Below are 27,249 nucleotides of genomic sequence, written 5' to 3'. Positions count from 1 at the left end.
TGGCCATTGTATTATATACAGACTGCAAAAAGCAATTTGCATGCCTAAAATGTTAAGAGGTTACCTATTAAATACTGGTAAAGACACAAGATTCTTCTTCCCTAAAATCCATGCCCCGGAACTTGCTCAGTTCACAGAAATGGCAGAAATTATGTGCACAAATTCAAATGAATTTCTAGCCATTGCATGTAAGTTAAATATCTTTTTCTTTTTGTGTCTTTTCAGAAGCCCTTCACCGTCCGTATGGCTGTGAAGCTGAATCCCAGGCACTGAATGAAGCCATCAGATGGAGCTCCAAGGAGAATTTGCTTGGAGCCACTGAGAGTGACCCCAATCTCTTTGTTGCACTTTATGATTTTGTTGCAAGTGGTGACAACACACTCAGCATCACCAAAGGTACATTTATGGGGGTAGTTTTCACACCTTTCAGTTTCATGTAGAAAATGTGTTAAAATTCATAGAATCTTAGATTTTTAAGGGCTAAAAAAAAACCCTTAAAAATCATGTTATTTTTAAAGATGAGGAAAACCAAAGTTCAAAGTGGTCTTTTGAGTTGCCAAAGATCACATAGCTAATGAGTGGTGGATTCATAGCTAATGAGCGGTGGATTCACTTAGAATACCTTCTTTTCCTCCCCAGTGTCTTACTGAGTTCTGGTCTTGGTTCTAACTGTGCCATTATTTAATTCAAGCATAGATTCCTCACCAGTATAATGAGGATAACACCTGTTTGCTGACATCACAGATAGTTGATTTGAAAAGTAAATAAAGCATTTGTGAGAACATTTTTTAAATGGTCAAAACCTAGTATACAGATGCATAGTGCATTGTTAATAACAATAAAACAACCAGCATTATGGTCTCTGTATATGAGATGCTGCTGCTATTTGCCTCAGAGAAATTTTTTTTAAAAAAGCAATGACAGTAGTTATGCTTCCGCCCCTATTGATTTCTAATTTGGAGAAGATAATTTGTGTTGCCTAAATAATATATATCACTTAGTGGTAGTATAATGAGAAAGGTAGAAAAAAGGTGCTGCTTTTTTTTTTTTTTTTTTTTTGGGGGGGGGGGGGTTGACATTTTTTCAAATGGGATGTAGTTTGTTTTATTTTAAAGGTAAAATATGAGGTGAATTCTAACCCTCATCCAGCTTTTGCTATAGCTTTTGGCACACTGTTTGGCACTAGGAAGGGAACAAAGTCAATATTGTGGGATTCCCAGATGAAGAAATATAATATATCCATCCACAACAGCTAGTGAATATTATAGCTAGAGCATAGGGCCTAGTGTCAGGAAGATTCAGGCTCAATTTTAGCCTCAAACACTAGCTGTATGATTTTTTGGGAAAGTCACTAGACCTTAGTTTGCCTCAATTTCTTCATCTCTAAAGAGGGGATAAAAATAGCACCTACCTCCCAGAGCTGTTGTGAGGATCAAATGACACAATAATTGTGAAGTGTTTAGCATAGTGTCTGGCACAGGAAAATACTATATAAATCTTAACTATCATCATCATCATCATCTATAGAGAGACTGTAACTATGGTGGCAAACTCATCTCACATTTTGGTTTAGGGAATCACAAATAACATTATGTTATATTGTAATTTTGTTTATTTTATTAAACATTTCCCAGTTCTAGTTCAATGTGTTTTGGCTTCACTCTGGAGTTTTACAAGCTAAAAGTTTGATACCTCTTTGTACATTTTCATTTACTTAAGGAGAATGTCTTCATGTTCCTCACAAGAGCAGGAGTTGATAGTTTTCATCACTATGTGCAAGGATCTGTGATTTCCTCAGTGGAAGGAATTCCTTCACAAACATAGATTCCCTTCTAGAAAGAAGTCTTAGGAATTACCTGAGACTCAGGGGCTTAATGGTTGGCCTTTGGTTCCACAGTGGTCCAAAGCTTAAAGGGACCTCCAAGGTGATCTCCTTCAACCCTCTCATCTTTAAGTAAACTGAGGCCCAGGGAAGGGTAGGGACTTGCCCAATTAAGCAGGAAGGGTTTGAACCCAGGTTGATTTACTCTGGAGCCTGTAGAGTTTTAGAGGAGAGGCTTTCTCCACTGTGCTCAGACTATCTTTGGTCTTCCATTACTTCTTCTGTAAAACAAGGGAGTCGTGTCATTCAGTGTGCAATCATTTTGAAGTGCCTATTTAGCACTATGCTAAGCCCTGGAGATGGAAAGAAAGGAAACATGATCCTTACCTCAAAGAGCTCATGTTCTGATGGGGAAGACAAAGTGAAAATGACTGGATGTGTAGACAATATGTGGACCGATCTGAAATAATAACATAATATGAAATGTTAGTGAAAATACTAACTCAGTGACCTACTGCATGTCTGTCACCTGAAAAATAGCCTGGCTTAGTGTAGAGCCAATCAGAAGGCAAACTATTCTTTTTGATAATATGAACTAATGAAGTAGGATTTCTATTAGTGGAAGAGGAAAATACCCATACTAGTGAAATCTTAGATCTTTCAAAATAGTTTCATATAGTTGCAGATTTTTGCTCTATTGATACATTTTGGGTTTGTTGTTTTTTTTTAATCTGAGTTATTCTATCATGATGTCAAAGGATTGTGCTTTCAGCTGTTATGGTCCTCAGATTTTAAGTTTTCTCTTTTATGTTTAGATTCCTTTTTCTTTCTAGTGTGTATAATTTGTTAATAAATCAGATAATGGTTTTAATTTCATTTTATGGTTTCTTATTAAGAAACCCCCAAAAGTAATGTTTGTTTCTCGGGATGTTTTGTTAATGAGTTTTTGGTTTTGTATCTGTAATTGAACAAAAACCCTAAAAATCTCTTTTTTTTACTTCCTCCTTTGTTGCTAATTTCTGTCCAGGTGAAAAGCTCCGAGTCCTAGGTTACAACCAGAATGGTGAGTGGAGTGAGGTACGCTCTAAGAATGGGCAAGGGTGGGTGCCAAGCAACTATATCACCCCAGTGAACAGCCTGGAGAAGCATTCCTGGTACCATGGGCCAGTGTCCCGAAGTGCAGCTGAATATCTGCTTAGCAGCCTTATCAACGGCAGTTTCCTTGTGCGGGAGAGTGAAAGCAGCCCAGGGCAACTATCCATCTCGCTTAGGTACGAGGGACGTGTATATCACTACAGGATCAATACCACCACAGATGGAAAGGTAAGCTATGCCCCCGAGTACTTCATGGGAGCTAAGAGGCTGAATGGTATTGTAAAAACAAGGCCTGCACATAGAAGAGCTAGTTTGGGATCTAGATTTTTGGAGTCAATTGATGACTGTGTGATTTTGGAGTAAATAAATCGTATTTAACCTCTAAGCCTTGATTTTCTTCTTCTATTAAATGAGTATAATACCAACCCTATTTGTTTCTGAATAGTAATAATATTGTAAGCATCAAACATGTGCAAAAATATCTTCTAAATGTGAAGTGTTACAAAGATAATAGTATATAGAAGTATTAGAAGAGCTAAAATTAAAAATCTTGAACATTTGGCAAATAAAGGCAACTGCTATTTGGTCTATTTAGATTTTTTTCTTCAGCATATAATTTCTTTTCCCAAAGGCTTTTAAAATAGCCTTGTAAATAATTTTTTTTATCTGTTGAAGTCATAGCTCTGAAAAATGATAAAATATCCTTTTTACTTTGAGTACAAGGTCCTGTTACTTATTAGGAAGAGAAGTTGGTTAAAAAAAAAATCATAGATGATAAATTTTGTGACTTTATAAATTATGGCAGATTGACCTTAGTACCATGTGACCTAGAACAGTTTTTCAATTTTCAATTTTTCAGTTTTCACCTAAGTGAGTCTTGTAGTATTTCATGGATCCTCATTTCATGAAAAAGAACATTTCCTGCACTTATTTATTCCCAGCAATCTCTTATACCTTAGTAGAAGATCATTAAAGAGCTTCTGTAACTAAATATTTTATCACCTGGTGAGCAACCTTCTGGTGATGAATTTAGGCTGAACCAAAACTTAGGCTGGACTAGAGATAATAGTTTACTCTACAATTTATTCCTGGACCATGCTAAGAACCTTTGCAAGTTGATAAAATCTGCAAGAGTTTATTACCTCACTCTGTTAGCTTCATTTACATAGTCTCAGGAGTGTGGAGGTCATTTCCCAAACCACAGTGAAGCATTCAAATGAAATGTTAGTGGATGAGGACTTGGTGTACTCAGTAAATAAAGCATCATAGCATTTTGTAGCATGAGGGATCCCTAGATATTTGTCTAGTCTGTTCCCTTGTTAAAGATGGAAAACCAAAGCCTGAAGTGGCTAAATTACTTTTTCTAGACCACAATTTTTGATAGATCTGGAATTAAAACCAGACTGCTATTGGGCAGTCTTCCTTATTTGCCTGAAAATTAGTTTTTCAAGATTTCAGTATTTTTCTAATTTAAAAAATTTTAATATATTAAATAATTTGGATGAAATTCCCCTTATTATAAATAGTTGTAAAGTTTAATAATCACCTCCTAATCTTTGTAGATTGTAATTATCCTTTTATCTTAAAACAGAGTACATGTCATAGGCTAAAGCTCAGTATGTGAGATTGATTTAAAAAGGCTTCTCTGTCTCTGTGTCTCTGAAAGGTTGTCAAACAGTTCAGAAAATAGTAAGCAATTTATGTGCCCGAGGCTCATGTTGAGCACTTTGCTTATCATTCATTATAGGATATTGGTATGAATTAGATGTGTCTAATTGTACTTGACTCTTCTTATATAATCATTTGCAAATGATTCAGTCCTTCTTTATAGAAATATTTTTATTACACAGAGATTAGCTTCTGAATGACTTTCTTTCCCCTCATCTCTCAAAGGCAGGGATAGTGTAGTTGAAGTTGTATGCTGCCTTTGGTATCAAGGTTTTTCATATAATCTATGAATATTGAATACTCTCTCTGTTTTAGCTCAATAAAGATATTCACTTTTACTCTCTTGTGTTTTCAAGTTGGTGGTTTGGTTTTGTTTGTTTTGTTTTTCATTTACTACTCTCCTCTTTCCCTATTTTGTCTCAGGTGTATGTGACAGCAGAAAGCCGATTTAGCACTTTGGCAGAGCTTGTTCATCATCACTCTACGGTGGCTGATGGGCTGGTGACAACCTTGCACTATCCAGCACCAAAGTGCAATAAGCCTACAGTCTATGGAGTGTCCCCTATCCATGACAAGTGGGAAATGGAACGAACTGATATCACCATGAAGCACAAACTTGGGGGTGGCCAATATGGCGAGGTATATGTTGGTGTCTGGAAGAAATACAGTCTTACCGTTGCTGTGAAAACACTGAAGGTAAATAGCTGAAAATCTCTCTATTTGGGCTTCTTGTGTTTCTTGAACTGAGCTTACTCACTTAGAAATATCAGCATCTCCTTGCCTTTTGAGTGCTTTCCACCCACAGATGCCAAACACTTAAGCAAATTGTGATAGTTAACCTCAGGTCCTTTCCTGAAGATGTAGTTGCAAATTATCTTAGTAGAGACAGTTGACTGCATTGCAGAGAAACCCATATGTGGGAGAGTCAGACTGTGGAGTTATTGCTCTCAGTGGGAAGTTAGAAATAAATTTCATCTTTTGAAACAAGAAAACATGTTTTGCATTCCCCTTTCTAGTCAGGGTTTCTGCTAGTGTTGTTAAATTGCAGTTTTTGGATGAAGCGGATTAAAAACTTAGCTTTAGTGAACTGGTTTATACTTTATTCTGTGTTCTTGCTACTGCCCTCACATTTTTTTCTCTCTGCAATCTTGTGCTAAATCAGTGTTTCTACTGTCATCCCAATCTCATAGAGTGAGTGTGTGCATGTGTGTGTACGTGTGTGTGTGTGTGTGTGTGTGTGTGTGTGAGAGAGAGAGAGAGAGAGAGAGAGAGAGAGAGTGTGTGTGTGTGTGTGTGTGTGTTAAGTTTACAAAGCATTTTCTTTACAACTCTGCTTTAAGTAATACAGGTGTAATGATGTCCATTTTACAAATAAGGAAACATGCTTGTAGCACTGTTGACCACCACTTCATTTTACATATTGTCTTTTCCTTTAATTTTTGTAACTGCTGTCTTCTGGATCTCCTACAAAAAAAGCCCCTCTCTTCTGTCTTCTATGGTGGACCATCTCTGAGCCTGTTTTTTGTGTGGGTGTACCACAAGATTCTGTCCTGGTCTTCATCTCTTACTACATTCTGTCTGTGACCTCAGCAATACCTGTAGATTCAAATATCCTTTTTATATCCTCTCAGGATCTTTATATCCAGCACTGAGCTTCAGTTCTGAATCACTGTCTAATTGTCCACTGGACATTTCTAAGTGGCTACTCTGTTCTGTTGGTATCTCAAGCTTAGCATATCCATTCTTTGCTCCAAACAATACCTCTTTCAAACCTGTTCAGCTATCTATCCTTCAGTCATTTAAGTTGGCAACTCAGGAGTGAGCTACAAAACTTTATTCTCTTTTATTCTTCCCCCATACCCAATCAGTACCAAGTCTTGCCAATTCTACTTCCACAGCATCTTTTATTTTTTAAAATCATCCCATTTTCTTTTCACAAAACCACCACCCTAGTTCAGGCCTTTAATTATCTTACATCTGGATTATTGCACTAGCCTCTTAATTGGTCTTCCTTGCCTACTCTTTTCAATCAGTACTCAACATAGCTGGCAAACTAATTTTCAATGAATAATACAAGGAATCTCTAACTAAATTGAATTCCACACAGTTGGCAAGTTCCTATTCTTGAAACATAGGTCTGACCATGCCATTATCCTCCTAAGAAACTTTAGTGGCTTCCCACTGCCTGTCAGATAAAATATATATTCCTTTGTCTGGTTTTAAAGCCCTTCATGATCTGCATTTTTGGTCTTTCAGGAAATAATGCTCCTTCCCACATTCTGCTTTCTAGCCAAACTGATCTATTTGCTCTTCCCTTGGACCAGAGTCCACCTCTATGTCTGCATCTTTGCCCTGGTTGTTTCCCATTGCCACAATGCCCTCCATCCTTAGCTTTGTTTCTTAGAATTCATAGCTCTCTTCCAAGGCTCATTAAAGATGCCACCTTCTATAAGAAGGTGGTTTCCACAGTTACTATTGTTCTTCCCTCAAAAAATTACTTTTTATTTACTTTGTACGTATTTTGTATTTTCTTACTTTTGTCCATGTTGATTAGTCAGCAAGCATTGATGAAGTTACCTATATATGGTAGTCACTGTGCTAGGTGTTGGGAATACAAATACAATGAAACAGTGTCTTCTAAGGATTTACATTGTATCATAGAAACAGTATGAAGCCACTGGAATTGATTCAGTAGAATCAGGTGACTGCATCAGTGGATAAGAGAAATCACTTTGGCAATAGTTTTCAAGATAGTTTAGAGTAGAGGGAGATTTGAGGTAAGAAGACCAATCAGGAAATTACTGTGATCGTCCAGGAAAAAGGTGATAAAAGCTTGACTTATGGGTTGAATTGAGCAAAAGGGAGGGAAACACAATAAGATTTGACAAATGGTTGGATATGAGCATTGTGGAAGGAGAAGGAGTACAGGACAATGTCAAAGTTGTGAACCTGGAAGGATGATGGTACTTTGTTAGAAATAGGGAAGTTTGAAAGAGGGGAAGGTTTGGCAAGAAATTAGGTGAGTTCAATTTTATTTATTTTTATTGTAGCTTTTTATTTACAAGATATATGCATGGTAATTTTTCAGCATTGATTCTTCCAAAACCTTCTATTCCAACTTTTCCCCTTACCCCCTCCCCCAGATGGCAGGTACACCAATACATGTTAAATATGTTAAAATAGATGTTAAATAAAATATATGTATACATATCCATACATTATTTTGCTGCACAAGAATTGAACTTTGAAATAATATAAAATTAACCTGAGAAGGAAATCAAAAATGCAAGCAGACAAAAACAGAGGGATTGGAAATGCTATGTAGTAGTTCACACTCATTTCCCAGAGTTGAACAAATGGAACTGATTTGGTTCATCTCATTGTTGAAGAGAGCCACATCCATCAGAATTGATCATCATATAGTATTGTTGAAGTATATAATGATCTCCTGGTCCTGTTCATTTCACCAATGCGTTCAATTTTAGACATGTTGAGTTTGGGATATCTCTAGAGCATGGAGTTTAAAGTATTTAATGGGCAACCTGTGATGATGTTGAACTAAAGCTCTGTAGAGAGACTTGGACTGATTGTATGTATCTGGAGTTATCTGCATAGAGATAATAGCTAAGTCTGTGGCAGTTTGAGTAGAGGAAAAGGGTACAGCCATGGAGAATACACAAAAGGCATGGTATGGATGATAATCCTGCCAAAGGAACTGAGAACTCAAGACACATAAGAGACAAACTAGAAGAAGTTAGTATTGAGAAAACCCATAGAGTTGGTAACTTTGAAAAGAACAATTCCAGTTGAGTAATGAAATCAAAAGCAAGATTGCAAAGGGCTACTGAGTGAATGAGAAAAAGGAAAATGGAGGCTTATTTCCTTCTTGAAGGAGTTTGAGATAGGAAGGTAAGTAGGATGATAACTTGAAAAGATAGGGTCTGATAAAGAAATTTTAAAGGGGGGGTGGGGAGATTTGACTGTTTTAGAGGTTAGTAGAAAAACTAGTAGTGAGAAATTGAAAATTGGAGGGAACGATTGAGGTTGCAATCTTTTGAAAGAAAGGGAGGGGATAGGTTCAAGGATACATGTTGAAAAATTAGTTTTGGCAAAGAGAAAGACAGCCTCTTGGTCATTAGTGAGGAAAGGGAAAAAAAAGAATTCTCAAGGAATTTTGAGGTGAAAAAAAAGAAAATGATGATCTTGGTTTTCTCAGTAAAGTAGAAATCATTATCCTTAGTTGGGATATAAGGGTCAAAGTGGAGGCTTGAGGAAAGAAGGCTTGGAATAGCAATTGTGGGAATTGAGATTGGGAATCAGTTAAGGAGGAATAACAGTATTGTTTTGCTGCAGTAAGGATCTAGTTAAAGTGAATAATATAATTTTATAGTACCCAATCAGCATGGCTGTGAAGTTTCCTCCATCTCCATTTAGTACCACTTGAGAGCGAATTAGAGGAGGCAAATAAAGGGAATAATCTAGTGTTGAGGTTTGACAAAGATTGAATGTTGGTAAGGCACTGGGATAAAGGAATTGAAGATGGGGGCAATGTTGAGTTGACATGGAAGTTGGAAAGGGAGGAAAATAAAGTCTGGAGAAAACTCTAAGGAGTAGTGGAATTAGAGGTCTTAGTGAGAGTGAAAAACAGGTTTACCTGGGAGAGATGGAATGATGGAAGGTTAACATAATATAGAGAAATGTCAAAGTTTTAAAGGAGGAAAATAGAATATTTTAGGTAATAGTGAGAATCATTGTGTGAGTAGTAGTGAAAGGAGCAAGTCATGGAATTTAAAGAAGCTGAGGAATTAGAGATTTAGAGATACACACTTTGAATGTCTATTTCTATGAATACTGAAGTCTGCTAGTATCAAGACAGGAATTGGGGAGGAGGAGAAGACAGTAAGCCAGCTGCTGAATTCCTTAAGAAAGGAGAAAGAATGCTGGAAAACAATAGTCCCTTTGATTTGGATATTTTTAGGTTATGATTGCTTCCCTTCACTTATCTATCAATTGGAGTTTTTTAGGTCATTTTAATGTTGGGTAGACTCAAGGCCATTTCTTCTTATCAATAGGAGTAGTTCTTCCTATAGTAAACTAAAAGAAGTATTTGGAATTCATGTCTTCAGAATTCATTTCTTATTTTGGTTTTTACATAAGTTTGGAGGTAAAGTGGCAGAGAAATGAGCTGGCCACTAGAAACTAAAAAAGGGTATTTCCCTCTACATTTTCTTTTTAGGAAGATACCATGGAAGTGGAGGAATTCCTAAAAGAAGCTGCTGTGATGAAGGAAATCAAGCATCCTAATCTAGTACAGTTGCTGGGTAAGCTTTTTTTTATCTTTTTACCAGATTGCTCCAAATCCTTTAGTCTCTGTTTTATAATTTCTAATATGTCTCTTTGAAAGTAATGTAAAGGAAATTTTCAGAATGGGTCCTTTTCCCAAAAAAAAGCTAGTAATTCAGGTTTCCTTATAGAATCTATGTGTTTTGTTAAAAATCACTTAAAAAATAGTCTTGACTTAAAGGATGTTAGTATAATTCATAAAAATAACTCAACATTGCATATTTTTGCCTGAATCAGTAGAAACATCAAATTGAGCTGAGCTGGGAAAAAGTAAGATGTCAAAGCTGAGGAACTGGGCTACACCCAGTCATCTAAGCCTGGACTCTCTCCTTTGTACTGACACAAAATAATCTCCCCTTGAGTGTTTTTTACTTATATTATGTCCTTCTCGTTTTTCCTTTAGTTAGTTATTCTCCACTTATTTTCAATTTATTTCTCTTTTTGATACATTTGATATATTTCTCTCCATCATTCTTGTCCTCCCTAATTCAAACAGAAATGGCCTCAGAAATTAACCCTTTTTGTATGTGGGTAGAACTGTCCCAGCAATGGACTGTTTGCTTTTTCACAATGAGTGCAAATACAGAAAGACTCATCATGGCCACTTAGTAATGGGTGCTTTTACCGTTTCAACCAGTGAAATGAATAAAAATCCAAAACAACCCCCATCTTGTTTGAGCCCTTTCCATTTTTTTCAGTGATACTGAAAATTCACTCAAGAAAAAAACCCAAGAAATTGGTCTACAGGGATTTGATCAATCAGCAAGTATTTATGAAGCATCTCGAGTGCTAGGTGCTAAGTATACAATGACAAAAATGATTTTTAACAGGAGAAGTCCTGATAAGATTTTAGCAGGAGAGATGAGATGTACATCTGTAGGCATATATAAAACATATAGAACCATATACAAACCAAAGGGAACCAACAAAGGTAACATTCAAAAGATCTTGAACTAAGTCTTGGCAATTGAGTGGTCTTTTACAAATGAGATTCCAGGAGAGAGGGGTAAGGAGAGGGACTGCCAATCCAAAATTATGTAGAAAGGACTTGAGGCTGAAATGTCTGTTTCATCATTAATATCCGTATATACTTAAAAGTTCTTTTGCTAAGGATGAGCTCACAGCCTGTAATTCAATATAGAGTAGAATAATTGCGGCCATTTTTAGGAAGCATTCTGTTAGAATCCATGTGTGTGGGTGGTGGGCAGACTCAGTGACCTGAGAGGCAAACAATGTCCTGTGGTGAGAAAGCTCTGGACTTGTGTCTTGGGGATTTGGTTCTGATTCCCCTTCTAACACTGTGTGGTTGTGGACAATTGATTTACCCTGCATACCTACCACACAAAGAAATAACATTTAAAATGTCCTTTTCAAACCTTAAAGCACTTATTATTTTGAGGATGTGAAGAATGCCAGTCACATTCTGCCCATCTGCCTTTGCTCCGGCTTCTGTAAGCCCCATAAAACCAGTGAATTTCCACAACGCAAAAGAGGACATCCTTTTTTTTAGTCATGTCAGGATCAAAAGTATCTTGTGAGAAGAGGAAAAAGGCACACGAGAAGTGAGTTTGAAAAGTAACCCAGGAGTTCACATGTTGTTTCCTTGATTGGAATGATTTGAAATCAATCCTTATGCCATCCTCTTTAAAAAACGTTCTTGACTTTTGACTTTGCCTGGCTTTTCCTGGCCTATCAGGTGTGTGTACCTTGGAACCACCTTTTTACATAGTAACTGAGTACATGCCATATGGAAACCTGCTCGACTACTTGCGGGAGTGCAACCGGGAGGAGGTGAGCGCTGTGGTGCTGCTGTACATGGCCACACAAATCTCCTCGGCCATGGAATACTTGGAGAAAAAAAACTTCATCCACCGGTGAGTCAGCTGGCAGGCCTGCCGATCAGCCCCCTCCCAAAGGGGTAGAACACCTCAGAGGAGGATTCATTCATTAGACAAGGCCTGGTAACAACTAGAACTCCCTTGGCCTTTGATTACATACTTAGTCCATTTGCTCCTCCTGGTGGTGTAATGTAGCAGTTTAGCCTTACCTTTTATGGTGGGATGGTTCATAGATGTCTTTCAGGTCATCTTGCCCGATGATAAATATATATTACTAATAGTATCTGATAATGAACATACATGCACAGCAAACACATTTTGTGCTTGTTAGGGGAATTATTCTTAGGGATTTAGCCTTACTCTGGAATCGCCAAAGAGCATAATCACCTGATAATTTCTTAGGGTTATAAATAATTTTGTGTTACAATAGTTTTTCATAAGAATGACATTGCTGTCAGTATCTTCTCAAAGTTGTTGGTTTTGAAGACTCTGAATTAAGTATTAAAGGCTTTTCACCTGCAAATGTAATCACATCAGTATTCTCTCTATTACAGAGATTTAGCAGCTCGAAATTGCTTAGTTGGAGAGAATCATGTAGTCAAGGTTGCTGATTTTGGCTTAAGTAGATTAATGACTGGAGACACCTATACTGCTCATGCTGGAGCGAAATTCCCTATCAAATGGACAGCACCAGAAAGTCTGGCCTATAATACTTTCTCAATTAAATCAGATGTTTGGGGTAAGAATAAAAGATATTTCTTCTGGCCTAAATATATAATTTTCTTGTTTTTCATAAATAACCTATTCCTTTCTCTGTCATTGGATTTTTGGAGATTCTCATTTTCCTTTATCCAACAGAGTCTCTGTAATTACATCAGAGTTCTAAAGAGCCTCTGTAAAAATAAACTTTTTCCCTTACTATTTTATATTGTTGATTATTAGGACTTTGTTGACACTTTTTTTCTGTCTCAGAAAAAATTGTAAAGGTATCTTCTTATAGTCATAATGATCCTGACTTCTATTTAGTTCTTATCCCATCAGGAATATATTCAGTGACATTAAAAATAAAAAAAACTTGAGTGTAGATTCTTATCTTAGGTCCAACTGCCTGTAGCCAATTAATTTTCATTCTCTGTGCTACAGTTTTTGATACCTTAATTGACTTACCTCCTCCCCCTTATATTAGGAAGCATAACTAATTGGGGGAAAAAAAAGTTGTGGAATAAATTGTCTATAGAAAGAGCTATAGGATATTGATGGGTGATCTCAAGCTCAAGAATCCCTGTGATTCACACCACCAGACTCCTTCTCCTGAATGGAACTTTGTCTGAAATGTACCTCCAACTTTAAAATTAACTGAAAATTCTAGGATTGTTACTCAAAATGTAAAGACACTCTTCAGATTTTTAAAGGAATGTGAATGCCTTATCAATATTGAAATAGATGAAGTAGCAGTAGTCCAAAAGTAATTTGATGATGACCCATCCCCTTGTGTTATAGCTTATCTTCTCTGTCTCATACTTTTTGAGAAATCCAGCGTTACACAGTTCTCCTTCCACAAAAATTGTAAATTCATCCTGGGAGTTGAAGAAAAAAGTTGTTTTCTCTCCTGTAGTTGTAGTAATTGCTTTAGCAAATACTGTAATAGTGAGATAACAATAAAAGAGGTCAACAATAGCATATGACATCTCTCCTCCCAGTCCCCCAAAAGTGACAGTCAAGTTAACTTGTAAGAAGTAGTGTATCAAGAAATAGGTATATCTACTTATTTTGTTCTTTAAATTCCTTATATAGCTTTTGGAGTACTGTTATGGGAAATTGCAACCTATGGGATGTCACCATATCCAGGTATTGACCTTTCTCAGGTCTATGATCTGTTGGAGAAAGGATATCGAATGGAGCAGCCTGAAGGGTGTCCACCAAAAGTCTATGAACTTATGAGGGCATGTGAGTACTTTTGCCTGTTTTGTCTTGAAATATTTAAATCAGTAACTCAAGATGATTGAAGGGATCTAGAGCATTTTGCCTAAGTTGCTTTACTTAGTCTCTTTATTTGGTAGGCCTTTGCCATTCTCCAATCAATTCATAAGTCATCATAACATGTTGTATGCCAGGTGGCCCAGGTAACCTGAAGAAAGTTGACATTTTCAACAGAAAGATAAGATTTTCTTTAGGCTTTCAAGATGAAAATAAAGAGAAAGCTTTAAACAGCCAGCCACATGACTGTGTGTCTAGCCATTGGAAAGAATTTGTAATTAACATCTTTTCTGAAAAAAAGTGAACCTAGTCAAACTAAGCAGTGGTGGGAGGGCTAGTGATGAAAAACTAAGCTGTGATTGTATTAACACAGGTCATAAAGTTTTTACCTCACTAAGTAAAGGCATCCCCTATTCTACTGTATTAGCTTGTAGTAACTATGAGTTCCTTCTTAGTTAAGCTGAAATCCTACTAAGAACTTGAAATAGAATTATTTCTAAAAATGAAGGGCACTGAGATACTTGGAATAATTTCTGTTTTCCCCAGGGAAAATAAGCCTTTAGAATGAAATTTTTCCCTTTCTTATACATGTGCCATTGTTTTTCAGACTCCAAGTTCAGGAGGTTCTTAACCTGGGAAACGCATGAATATCAGCTCCTCTCAGGGATCTATAGGTAGATTTAAGAAGAGGATCTATAAATTTTATTTTTGCTAACCTCCAAGTGAAATTTGGCATTTCTTTTCTTTCATTAAGATTTAAAAAAAAAAAAAAAAACCAAACTATTTTAAGAAGGATAAATAAGCTCTGTCAAACTGCCAAAAGAGGATCTATGGCACATAAAAATAGATTAAGAACTCCTGCCCTGGTTTTTCTTTGTCATTGCAGTAAATATTAAACATTTTATCCTCTTTCCTGTGATATAGGCTGGAAGTGGAGTCCTTCTGACAGGCCTTCTTTTGCTGAGACACATCAAGCTTTTGAAACTATGTTTCATGATTCCAGCATTTCTGAAGGTGAGGATTCTGGTTCCAGTAAGGAAAATGTTGCATCAGAAAGAATGGATCTTTGTAGACTTGAGATAGCACTTTTTCCATTGTGTTAATGATGATGGTTTTTATTTATTGAGGGAGCAAAAAGAAGGCACTTCTTTTTGAATCTTAGATCTTTAACTTCAAAGTTGTTTTACTGCAAAATTAATTTAGTAATTTCTTGAATCAGTTTGATAATTTCCTTCATTTGGCAACATTTAAGGGACAGGAACAAAAAGAAAAAAGGATATCATTTAATATCTTCCAATCAGCCACCACCCCAGAGGCAGAAACAATTCATAAAGTCATAAAGATCTTATTAACATTTCAAAAACATTTTCTCAATTAATCTGATAGTCATTGTTGTACACAACAAAAGAAATCTTCAAAAGGAACTAATAAAAAGTAATGAAAAGAAAACTGAATTTGGACTGTTTCCCTTACTATAATTCAAATGATAAGAGAAAGAAAAGTGCCATCAACAAAAGGACCTTCCTTCCAAAGATCTCTTATCCTATCCTATCCAAAGATAGGTGACCAGCATTTGGAGGTAGCACCATTGGTCCTTTGGACCTTGATTGCTAAATGTATTTTTCAACCTTTTCTCTTCTTGTGCTTCCATTTCCAATTGGCTCAGACTTAGTACTATGATTTTCTTGAGTCTATAACAGGTTTTAGAATATAAGCTAAAATAGTTGGACTCTAGCATAAATCAACTTCCAATTTAAGATACACACACACACATATATAATTTTTTTTGCTAAGGAAATGAGCATGTGTTACTTTTAATGTCTGAGGTTGAATTTGGACTCGGGTCCTCAGCCCCAGAGCCAGTGCTCTACTCACTATAGTACTGTCTAGCTGCCCCTGTAACAAATACTTTTTAAAAATCATCTACTGCACAAATAAAGTTACTAAAATGTCATGTACTTTGACCCAGACATTCTGGGTCAAGTCATTTACTCGAGGACATAATTCATTTTTTAAAATGGTCGATATATGCCACAATATTACAGCCCTTTTTGTGGTAGCTTATTGCAAACAAGTAGATGACCACTGATTAGAAAAGAGATAAACCATTGTGGAATATGAATGGGATGTGATAATAGTGTGCTAGATAATGAACATGATAACTGAGAAGCATGAAGAGTGAAGTTAACAGTGCCAAGAAAATCATCACCAAGGAGGATTCTGGGAATTTGGTGGGGAAGATTGGTAAATTTCAAGCTCTCCTCATTTTTTCCACAAATAGAAAAATATTGTGCCTCAAGGCCAACATAGACAGGTAAAAAATCAAGGATTCTTGAGACAGAACAGGGGTCCTCCTGATGTAACCTGAGAAGATCTAAAGAAAGATCCTGGGATTAATCTGTCTGAAGGGAAAAGACCTTTAGGCTAGCTTTGCAGAAACATCAAGCAGGGACCTTTAGATATGGCTGGAGCCTCTGCAGGAACCACAGAGACTTTCGCCTCCTGGACTGTTTGTGGAGTCTTTGAGTCCAGGAAAAACCTTGGCTGATTAGGAACACCAAGCCCAGCTGGAACCTGAGCCATAAGGAAGCAGTACTCATTAAGTACAGAGGCAGCGGGACAGGAATGCTGCTGGCTATAGACACTTGCAGAGGGTGGAGCTCTTATTTTGGGGTTCCTGGTCAGAGTGGAGAACTGAAGGGAAGATTGGGGCACTATCCCCCCCCCCCAATTAGAGGTAAGAAAGAACTCCACCATTGCAACATATTATGGGACTAAGGAAGACCAGGGCTTATAAACAGAGGATAATACTTTAGTTTAAAAAAAAAAAAAAAAAGTTTCTGTCCCAAAGAGTAAGGTGAAATGGTTTCCTGCCCAGGGAGAATTTATAGAACTCAAAAAAGAATTTAAAAATCAAATGAGAGACATCAAGGAAAAGCTTTTTTTAAAAATCATCCAGGAAAAACTTTTTTAAAAAATCATCCAAGAAAAACAAGAATTTTATGAAGAAAAAGTTAACAACTAGAAAAGAAGGTACAGTCTCGAAAAGAAAAATTTGAAAATTAGGCAAGGGGAAGCCAGTGAAGCTATGAGAAATCAAGAAATAACAAAACAGACTATAAAGAATGAGAAAATAGCATGGACCCACACTTAACACTGTATACCAAGATAAGATCAAAATGGGTCCATAATTTAGGCATAAAGAACGAGATTATAAATAAATTAGAGGAACATAGAATAGTTTACTTCTCAGACTTGTGGAGGAGGAAGAAATTTGTGACCGAAGATGAACTAGAGATCGTTATCGATCACAAAATAGAAAATTTTGGTTATATCAAATTAAAAAGCCTTTGTACAAACAAAACTAATGCAAACAAGATTAGAGGAGAAGCAACAAACTGGGAAAAAATTTTCACAGTTAAAGGTTCTGATAAAGGCCTCATTTCCAAAATATATAGAGAATTGACTCTAATTTATAAGAAATCAAACCATTCTCCAATTGATAAATGGTCAAAGGATATGAATAGACAATTTTCAGATGATGAAATTGAAACTATTTCCACTCATATGAAAGTGTTCCAAATCACTATTGATCAAAGAAATGCAAATCAAGACAACTCTTGAGATACCATTACATACCTGTCAGATTGGCTAAGATGACAAGAAAAAATAATGATGAATATTGGAGGGGATGCAGGAAAACTGGGACACTGATGCATTGGTGGTGGAGTGGTGAACGAATCCAACCATTCTAGAGAGCAATCTGGAATTCTGCCCAAAAAGTTATCAAACTGTGCATACCTTTTGATCCAGCAATGTTTCTACTGGGCTTATACCCCAAAGAGATACTAAAGAAGGGAAAGGGACCTATATGTGCCAAAATGTTTGTGGCAACCCTGTTTGTAGTGGCCAGAAGCTGGAAACTGAGTGGATGCCCATCAATTGGAGAATGGTTGGGTAAATTGTGGTATATGAATATTATGGAATATTATTGTTCTGTAAGAAATGACCAGCAGGATGAATACAAAGAGGCTTGGAGAGACTTACATGAACTGATGCTGAGTGAAATGAGCAGAACTAGGAGATCATTATGTACTTCAACGATACTGTATGAGGATGTATTCTGATGGAAGTGAATTTCTTCGACAAAGATCTAACTCAGTTTCAATTGATCAATGATGGACAGAAGGAGTTACACCCAAAGAAAGAACACTGGGAAATGAATGTAAACTGCATTTTTCTTTTTCTTCCCGGGTTATTTCTACCTTCTGAATCCAATTGTTCCTGTGCAACAAGAGAACTGTTCAGTTCCGCACACATATATTATATCTAGGATATACTGTGACATATTTAACATGTATAGGACTGCTTGTCATCTGGGGGAGGGGGTGGAGGGAGGGAGGGAGGGAAAAAGTCGGGACAGAAGTGAGTGCAAGGGATAATGTAAAGAAATTTTTTTCAAAATAAAAAAAAATAGAAGAAAAAAAAAGAATGAAAAAATAGAGCAGGATGTGAATTATAAGGAAAAACAACAGATCTGGAGAACAGATCAAGAAGAGAAAACATAAGAATAATTGGACTGTCAGAAAATTGTGGTCAAAAAAAGAATCTTAACACAATAATACAGGAAATAATTCAAGAAAATTGTCTTGTAGTGATAGAAAATGAGGGGAAAATAGAAATAGAAAAAATCCACCAATCACTACCTCAGAGATCCTTTGTGGAAAACACATAGAAATATTATTGCCAAATTTTGAAATCCCCAGATCAAAGAGAAAATTTTGCAAGAAACAAGAAAAAACAATTCAAATACGCTGGAGCTACAATTAGAATTGTTAAAGACCTATCAGCAACTATAATAAAAGACCGAAGGTCCTGGAATCATATCTATGGACAATCAAAAGAAACTAGACCTGTGGCCAAAAATATCACATATTTTAATCTATATCTATATTGATATATCTATCTATATCTATAATATTGAATGAGGGGAAAATGCATTTTTCAATGAACTTGCAGATTTTCAGATCTTTCTGTTAACAAAACCTGAACTTAACAGAAAATTTAACATGAGTTAATATGAACGATTAATTTTGAGAAACTTACCACTGGACAAATTATTTAAACATGGACATATTGTTTTGTTTTTTTACATGGGAAATGTATACTTTATGTTTAAGATGTACATCAACAATAGAGTTAGCTCAAAAGAAAGATTGTTAGAATTAAGGTAAAAATAATAATCAGATTATACAAATAAGGTGCAGAAGAAGAATAGACACAGATATTAGAGCGGGGAGGAGGGCTCATAGTTCTGAAAACCTACTCACATCAAGAATGGATTTGATAGGCAACACTACACATATACCATGAAGAGTATAGCACCCCCCAAAATCTATAAAGAAATAAAGGTGGAGGAATGGGGACGGGGGAAACAAAGGCTGAGAGAAGACAAAGGAGGCATCCTCTTGGAGAGAGGCTAAGTAATAGCAAGGCAAATTATGGAGCAGAATTTAATAAGAGTCATTAGCAATAGGAAGATGTATATGTGTGGGTGGGGTACGTGTATGTATGTATATATCTACATATGTGTACATAAATATATCTTTTAAGCTACAGCTTGCTTTGGTGGAAGGGAATGAAAGAAATGGGAAGAATAAATAAAGTGCATAGCAGAGAAACAAATAATAATTTACAAGGAAGTAAAGAAAAAAATGGGCATTCATGAATATAATTTATTCTAATAATATATACACTTTCTTGATCTGATAATTTGTTGTTATATATTTTGAATCCTCCCTGATGTTCTAGTAGGCACATGACAATGTTCTCTTTTGTTTTGCTTTATTTTGTTTTGTTTTCCTTTTTTGTTTTTTCTTATTTCTTACTTTTTTTTTCCAAATAAATTTATTTTTTAAAATGTGGAGGGAAAAAGTTTTTGAATATAGCTTGAGAGAAATACTACATAAATAATTTTTTAAAATGTTTTAAAAGTCATAGATATAATGATTGCCACCATGTCAATAGGAAAAAAACCCGGAAATGATCAAAAAAGAAAAAACCCACAAAGCTTGTCAAATTACAAAGCACAAGCATAGTACAGAATTCTCTGTGGGAGTGACAAGTCCGCAGAGGAGGAACATTACATATATTATCAAGATTTTTTTTCTTTTCTTTCAAAAAAAGAAGTTATTAAATGGAATATCTTTCAGGAGTGGGGGAGGAGAAGTGGATACAAGGGCAAATTTAGGTGCTGTAAAAAAAATCAGTAAAAATTTACCCAAAGTAAGGCTAACTCTAGTTGGTGTAGTAGAGAATCAGTTCTAGAGTCAGAAGGACCCAAGTTCAAATTTGGCCCTAGGCACTTTATACTTACTAATTGTGTGACTCTGGGCAAGTCATTTAACCCCAGTTGCTATTACAAAAAAAAAAAAGTCCAAATCAAATTCTCCAGCATGGTATTCTTTTTAATAATAATAATGGCATCTTCTCATGTGCAAAGATAGTTTAATACTCAGCCTTGGAAAACTTTGTGTTCCAAAGTTTTCTCCTTTCTCCCTACCTCCCCTTTCCTCCAGACAGCCAGTAATCCAATATTAAGTTGTGCAGTTCTTTGAAACATATTTTCACACTTCTCATTCTGTACAATAAAAATCAGATCAAAAAGGGGGAAAAAATGAAAAGGAAAAAACCAAGCAACCAAAAAACAATAACAAAGGTGACATAATATGTTGTGATCCACATTGAGTCCCCAGAGTCCTCTCTCTCTGGATGCAGGTGGCTCTCTCCATCACAAGTCTATTGGAATTGGCCTAAATCACCTCATTGTTGAAAAGAACCAGGTCCATCTGATGAAATATTTCAAAAAATAATGAAAAATGTAAAAATTTATAAATTATAAAAATATTCCAAAATTTCACTTTGTTGAATTCTTGCTGACTGTACTGTCATCCAAATGATGCTGCTTCTGTATTTTTGATTGTATACAATAAAAGTAAAGTTTCATCTTATAAAGTGCATTGCTAAAGTGCATTTTTCTATCAAAAGATCGGCTGTGGCTGACTAATTGAGAGGGCAAGCAGTTTTCTAAGAGCCTAATTTATTTCATTTACATAAAATGGAAGAGATTGTATCCATCTTCTTTTTAGTGTGCAGGTGTAAGCCTAAAAAATTAGTTGGAGGGGGTGGCTATGTGCTATGAACTAAGTGAATTACTTTTGAGATTGTTACAAGGTGATAAACCAGATTGAGTATTCTATAAATTCTGTGGCTGTGCAAGAGATGAGGCCACAAATGTAGGAACCAAGAGTTTACCACCAGTTAATCTTTTAACTGCCTCATATTTTCATTTCAATTAGTTTCTCTCCTTCTGGTCCTGTCCCTTTCTGTTCTTTTCTCTTTTGCTTCATGTTCCTGACATTTATAAAGGTATATTTAATCATCCCTCTTCATTATAACCCAGCCTACTTGATTTTGGGTAAATATTCAGTCATCATACTTTGAGGAGAGGATTCCTCTCTATAATACTCCCTCAGCCTTCCCTAAAACAATTTTCCCTTTCCCTGCTTAGCACACTGCTCATGTTGGCCTTTCCTCCACCCTTGTGTCTTCTCACAGAGGTAGCTGAGGAGCTCGGGAGAACAGCTTCCTCTTCATCCATCGTGCCGTACCTGCCTCGGTTACCCATACTTCCTTCCAAGACCAGGACCCTAAAGAAGCAGGCAGAGAACAAAGAGAATATAGATGGAACCTCAGATTCTGCAGAGCCCTCAGCCTCCAGCTCAGCACCAGGTAGAAGAGGGAGGCACACAGTCCAGATAAGACTGGGGCAGGGGACTTTTATTTATGTCCCTGGGTTGCATGGGTCTTCACTGAGCAAGGATGGTGCCCATCTTAGGTGCCCCTACATGAGGAGCATCCCCCTCCCCCAGCTTGGTCTGCCTAATCACAGTATTCCAGATGTCCAGTAAGAAGCCCCTGGTTTATTCTGGGGAAAGAGTAACTTCGAGCCCAGCCAGTGGTGCCAAATGCGTGGTCTTTGTCCATGTGTATGAGAGAGTGATGTTATAGAGAAGGAGCCCTTCCTCCTCCTCCTCCCCATGGCCTTTCACATTTCTGGGAATCCAGCCCCGGACTTTCACAGCCTTCACCCTGCAGGCACCCCCGAAGCAGACAGTAGCATCTTTGTATTGTCACCCACCTGACCTATACCTGAGGGTATAGACCGAGCTCTTGCTTACTTTTGTTCGGCCATTTTCTTCAGGGTTCATTAGAAGCGCACAGCCGCCCAGCGGATCCCCAGCGTTGCCCCGCAAACAGAGAGACAAATCACCCAGCAGCCTCTTGGAAGATGCCAAGGAGACCACTTTTACCAGGGACCGAAAAGGGGGCTTCTTCAGTTCCTTCATGAAGAAGAGGAACGCCCCCACGCCCCCCAAGCGCAGCAGCTCCTTCCGTGAAATGGAGAATCAGCCCCACAAGAAGTACGAACTCACTGGGAACTTCTCCTCCGGGGCTTCTCTGCAGCACGCCGATGGCTTTGCTTTCACTCCTGCCCAACAAGAGACAAACCTGGTCCCTCCCAAGTGCTCCGGGGGCAGTTTTGCCCAGAGGACTTTGTGTAGCGAGGACGGGAGTGAAGGAGAAGGTGGAGGGGGGGGGAGTGGAAGCGCGGGGGGTGGGTGGTCAGGCATTACCGGCTTCTTCACACCTCGGTTAATCAAAAAGACACTGGGATTACGAGCGGGGAAGCCCACCGCTGGAGACGAGGCTTCCAAGCCTTTTCCAAGATCCAACTCTACGTCTTCCATGTCCTCAGGGCTTCCGGAGCAGGACAGGATGTCCATGACTCTTCCCAGGAACTGCCAGAGGTCCAAAATCCAGCTGGAAAGGACGGTGTCCGCCTCTTCCCAGCCAGAGGAGAGCGCGGGGCGGCAGGTGGCGGAGGAAGGTACCGCCCTCTCCCGAGACCGACCCAAAGCCAAACTGCTGCCCAGGAGTGCGGCGGCCCCTCCCCTCCGGGCTGCCTCGGGGGACGGGGCGGCGGCAGAGAGGGAGGCGGCAGGCTCAGGGGCCAGCGCTCTCCCTAAGAGCAAGGAGAAGAACGGTGTGGCCAGGCTGGCCATGGCGGGGCTCCCCGAGGACGCGGAGAGGCCGGGCTGGCCCTCCCCGGCCAAGGCCGCTGCGGGCCTCCCGACCACTCACAACCACAAAGTGCCAGTGCTCATTTCCCCCACCCTGAAGCACGCCCCAGCCGACGTGCAGCTCATCGGCACCGACTCGCAGGGGAACAGATTCAAGCTCCTCTCGGAGCATCAGGCCCCGGCAGCCCCCGACAAGGACCGGCCCCGGCGCGTGAAACCAAAGTGCGCGCCTCCCCCGCCCCCGGTGATGAGGCTTTTACAGCACCCGCCCCCGTGCCCAGACCTCCTGGAAGAGCAGCACGCCCCTGCCGGAGGGCCTCCTGGATCGGAAGTGCCCGAAGGGGGGAAAAAGGCAGCCGCCACGGCCCCTGTGGGCACGAAAGCCGGGAGGCCCGCGATGCCTCCACCTCAAGTGCCTCTGTCCGCCTGTCCCACGTCACCGGCGAAAATGGCCAACGGCACGGCAGGCACCAAAGTGGCGCTGAGGAAGACCAAGCAGGCGGCCGAGAAGATCTCGGCGGACAAAATCAGCAAGGAAGCCCTGCTGGAATGCGCAGACCTGCTGTCCAGTGCCATTACGGAGCCCATGCCCAACAGCCAGCTGGTGGACACCGGGCACCAGCTGCTGGATTACTGCTCAGGCTACGTGGACTGCATCCCACAGACTCGCAACAAGTTCGCTTTCCGGGAAGCTGTGAGCAAACTGGAACTCAGCCTGCAGGAGTTGCAGGTGTCCTCCGCCGCCGCTGGCCTGCCCGGAACGCATCCCGTCCTTAATAACTTACTGTCGTGCGTCCAGGAGATCAGTGACGTGGTCCAGAGGTAGCTACTGCCAGCCTGGCGGGAAGGCCCGCGTCGGGGTGGGGAGGGAGAGGAGGGACTCGTTTTCCTGTGTTCTTGCTTTCACACAGATGAAAGACTGATACTTGAGTGAGTTCTTGTGAAGTACCTCAGATCACTGAGTTCTCACGTTTACAGGTTCATCTCAGACGTTACAAACATACACAACGGGCAGGGAGGGGAAGAAGCGGGGCTGGGGATGGTAGGCAGGGTCTAGAAGCTGGAGAGGCGGCCTGTCGGAAATCGCCCTCATTGAAAAATCAGGTAACGTGTGTGTGCTGCACCAGAGAGAGAAGTCAGACCCACTTCTTCTGGTGCTGGGTGGGCTTGTCCATCCTGGGCAGGGACGGGTCTCATCTCAGTAAGGGGTCAGGGACCTTCCCTGAAGCCCGCAACACTGGAGTGGCTGCGAGGCTCTGGCACTGGACAAAGGGGTTCAGCCTCTAGGAGTTTTAGGGGAAAGGATCCCGTCTCTTTGGACATGTAGTTGTGATCCGAAGGGGAGACTGGGTCAGGAGAAGAGGCTGATGCCTTGAGAATGGGGTCCTCCACAGCTGTGGGAGGTGGCTGCTAAAATTGTTTCCACAAGGTGTCGTTGCTCCTGCCTCACACCTGCAACCGGCTCAGAACCACGGCCCTCTCTGTGCTCTCCCCCCTTTACTCCATCATGTGTCTGTGGCTGGCAGGTCTAACCAGGGCCCCTGTGGCTGGCAGGGGTGGTCTCTCCTTGCTCATATGGCCCAGATGCCTTCACTAAGGCCTCAGAATCGCCACCCTGCTAGTCAGTGTCAGCAAACCATGGGCATCATTTTGCCAGTGGTTTCCTTCAGTCCCTTTTTGAGTAAGATGCCCTTTCCCTTCTTTATTAGCACTTGGAATATTAACACAATAACTGGGTGTGTCAGTTGTCAGGTTGCAAACCTCCAGAGGATTCCTTTTCACTGCTGCACCTATCATCGTGATGTATTTTCCCTGTCTCTGCACCTATCATCGTGATGTATTTTCCCTGTCTCTGCCTCTCTCCTTTCTCTGTCTCCCTCTCCTTTTTTCCCCTCTTCCTCTCCCTCCCTCTGTCTCTGTCGCTCTCTCTCTTCCTTTTTCTTTCTCTCTCTCTCTCTCTCTCTCTCTCTCTCTCTCTCTCTCTCTCTCTCACACACACACACACACTCTCATACACACAGACAACACACACAATTCTTTGGCTCAGGTGGTTAAGGTACCTGAGATGCTGTTTGGTTTCAACTTCCTAATGTACTGTTGGGGAAGGAATATGTTCAGGAGTTTGACACACTTTTCTGAAAGCTCGCTATAGTAATAATAGCTAAAGTTCGTTTAGCTCTTTGAAGTTTTACAAAGGACTTAAAACTTTCAGGCCCATACATGGGTTTGTAGCTCCGTCTCTAAGGTTCATCTAGAAGATCAGATCATTTTGAAAATCCTGTTGGGTTCTGATTTTTCCCCCAACTCTCCACTAGGTTGTCTTTCCTAGGAGACTCAACTGTCGTTGCCTCTCAGGGCCAGTGTGCCAGCCTTGGTGAGTGAAGGACATCTTCCTGTCCATGAGCTTTTACTTTCTTGGGACTTTCTAGGGTATTCAGTCAACATCACCAGAGCCAGTTCTTACACGTGCTGCTATTTAGCATCTGCCTCTCACGTTTGTCCTGACTGATGGAGCTGTTTGTTTGTAAGAATCAGATTGAAAATGTTTGTCTTATCATAGCATTTTATCCCACTTGAGGCATCCAGAACTTCAGGGAACTGTTCTTTCCAGGAAAATATTATTTAGAGCCAGGGAATTTGGGTTGGAATTAGAACTTAGAATTCTGCCCTAGAAAAGAAGAGTACATTTTCCTTTACTTTTAAGATTTAAGTGGGGAAGCTAATTAGAATTCAACAAATGTGAATCAGAGGAATGAGGTGTTATTAATCCTGTAAAGAGAAGACCGATACCTTTCTGCTACATGCTCCATCCAAACCTGTCCTAATCCTATTAGGAGTGGAATTCCTATTTTGCAACTTTTTTTTTTTCCCAGTGGAATATTATCTTAGGTCTATAATATTAGAGTCAAATGTTCAGTACTGAGTTTTCCTTCCATCACTGATTAGCTGTCACAAGCTTGTTTTTTCATCTTTTAATTGAAGATATATGTTTTCTAGGGGATTATTAGAATTTTCTCTTTTAAAAGACCTTTAGTCCACAGTGCTTTCTTGGATGTTTTGTTTTTTTTTCTTTTCATGCTTTGATACCAACTGTTAATGAAATTTAGAATTGTGCTGAATATTGCTAGAATTGTAAGGGGCCACAATGTTTTAGTTGGAGGTTTAGGTCTTTGACCAGAGAAAGGGGAATGCTGTTTTTAATTAAAAGGAAAGCAAATTGGGTTATTTTAGTCACCATTGGAAAGAAACAAGGTCTAAAAGAAACATGAGAGGAAGAAAAAAAGCATTCTGTTTTTCTTTAATATATTTTTGTAATGTCATTCTTCCCAGTACTTGCCCAGTATAGTACATGCAATATGTAACTAAATTAATTTAACTTTTTCTTCCTTGGAGTCCATACCTCACATCAGACATGTAAAGAACAAAGCATCATTACCTCGGGAAAAGGAGGCAAAATTTTTTGATTCCTGAATTAAAGTTTTTCCTAACACTGGAGTCTTTTAACTTCTTCCTTACTAACTCTATGGTTATCTTTGATCAGTGATGATCTGTGGTAAATTGGGAAAGGTTTACTCTGGTCTGTTATGCACTCCAGTAATACTACTACTTGCTATATTACCCTTACCCCTAGCATTTTAAAAATAAACTTATAATTGTGTTTGGGAGTATTGGAGTGATACTAGTTAGGAAGGTCTTCTTTCCTCTTTTTTTTTTTTTTTTTTTTTTTTTTTTTTTTTTTTTTTTTTTTTTTTTTTTTTTTTAGGAAGAGAAAACAAGTTAAAACTCTAGGAAGTGATTATGCCACTTTTCAGGTTTTTCCCTGAACAAGGGTGTGAAGTTAGGTCAGCAAAATTGTTCCTTTAAAGAATGCTCTTTTTTAGAAGGATCTTCTTCCATGAAAGTACTGAAAACAAGATTTGGAGAAAGGTACATTGCTATGTTTAAGGGTCCTGGGTCTTTTACTGATGATTAATCACTTATTCATTATACACTGCCTAGACTGGAGATGTGCTTGGCAGCATGGGCCAGCCTTATTGCCCTCCTCCCAGGGGGAAACTTGAGGACCTCAGCCATGCAGTTTCAGGACTCTAGTCAATTTAGGGCTCTAGTCAGACACTGTCAATTTGTTATACAACTAGAACTTAGTTTTTTTTAATGTTTTTGGTTCCTCCCACCCCTGCCTGGAGAGCTCTAAGGGCCATTGACTAAAACTACAATCTGATTTTTTCATCTAGTCTAAGGAGAGGCAAGGGGAGAAAGCACAATCAATAAATGGCACTGAAATTGCAGTTTCTTTAAGGGTCAACTATATTTTGTTTCTAATTAGTTGTATAAGCTGCCATTGCTTGAGTTCATGTATTGC

The 27,249-nt window shown here is 39.0% G+C and overlaps 1 protein-coding gene across 3 annotated transcripts in view; it reads left to right on the top strand.

Moving 5' to 3' along the window:
* ABL2 (ABL proto-oncogene 2, non-receptor tyrosine kinase) overlaps nt 1–26,376 on the top strand; it is a 94,750-nt gene extending 68,374 nt beyond the window's left edge. For 2 of the 3 annotated variants that reach the window (XM_031936957.1, XM_023501802.2), the window contains exons 2-11: nt 226–396; nt 2,850–3,145; nt 5,009–5,281; nt 9,822–9,906; nt 11,625–11,802; nt 12,321–12,505; nt 13,561–13,713; nt 14,668–14,757; nt 21,361–21,534; nt 22,007–26,376. In XM_031936957.1, coding sequence (XP_031792817.1) covers nt 226–396; nt 2,850–3,145; nt 5,009–5,281; nt 9,822–9,906; nt 11,625–11,802; nt 12,321–12,505; nt 13,561–13,713; nt 14,668–14,757; nt 21,361–21,534; nt 22,007–23,712 — 3,311 coding nt within the window. In that variant the 3' untranslated portion in view covers nt 23,713–26,376. The remainder of the gene's footprint in view (nt 1–225; nt 397–2,849; nt 3,146–5,008; nt 5,282–9,821; nt 9,907–11,624; nt 11,803–12,320; nt 12,506–13,560; nt 13,714–14,667; nt 14,758–21,360; nt 21,535–22,006) is intronic. The other variant, XM_031936958.1, reaches the window with a different exon arrangement.
* Nucleotides 26,377–27,249: the final 873 nt, after the last annotated feature.

Source organism: Sarcophilus harrisii, chromosome 4 (assembly GCF_902635505.1).
Source record: "Sarcophilus harrisii chromosome 4, mSarHar1.11, whole genome shotgun sequence".
NCBI lineage: Eukaryota > Metazoa > Chordata > Mammalia > Dasyuromorphia > Dasyuridae > Sarcophilus > Sarcophilus harrisii.
Note: the sequence above shows the minus strand (reverse complement) of the source record. Positions and strands in the feature narration are given on the sequence as shown.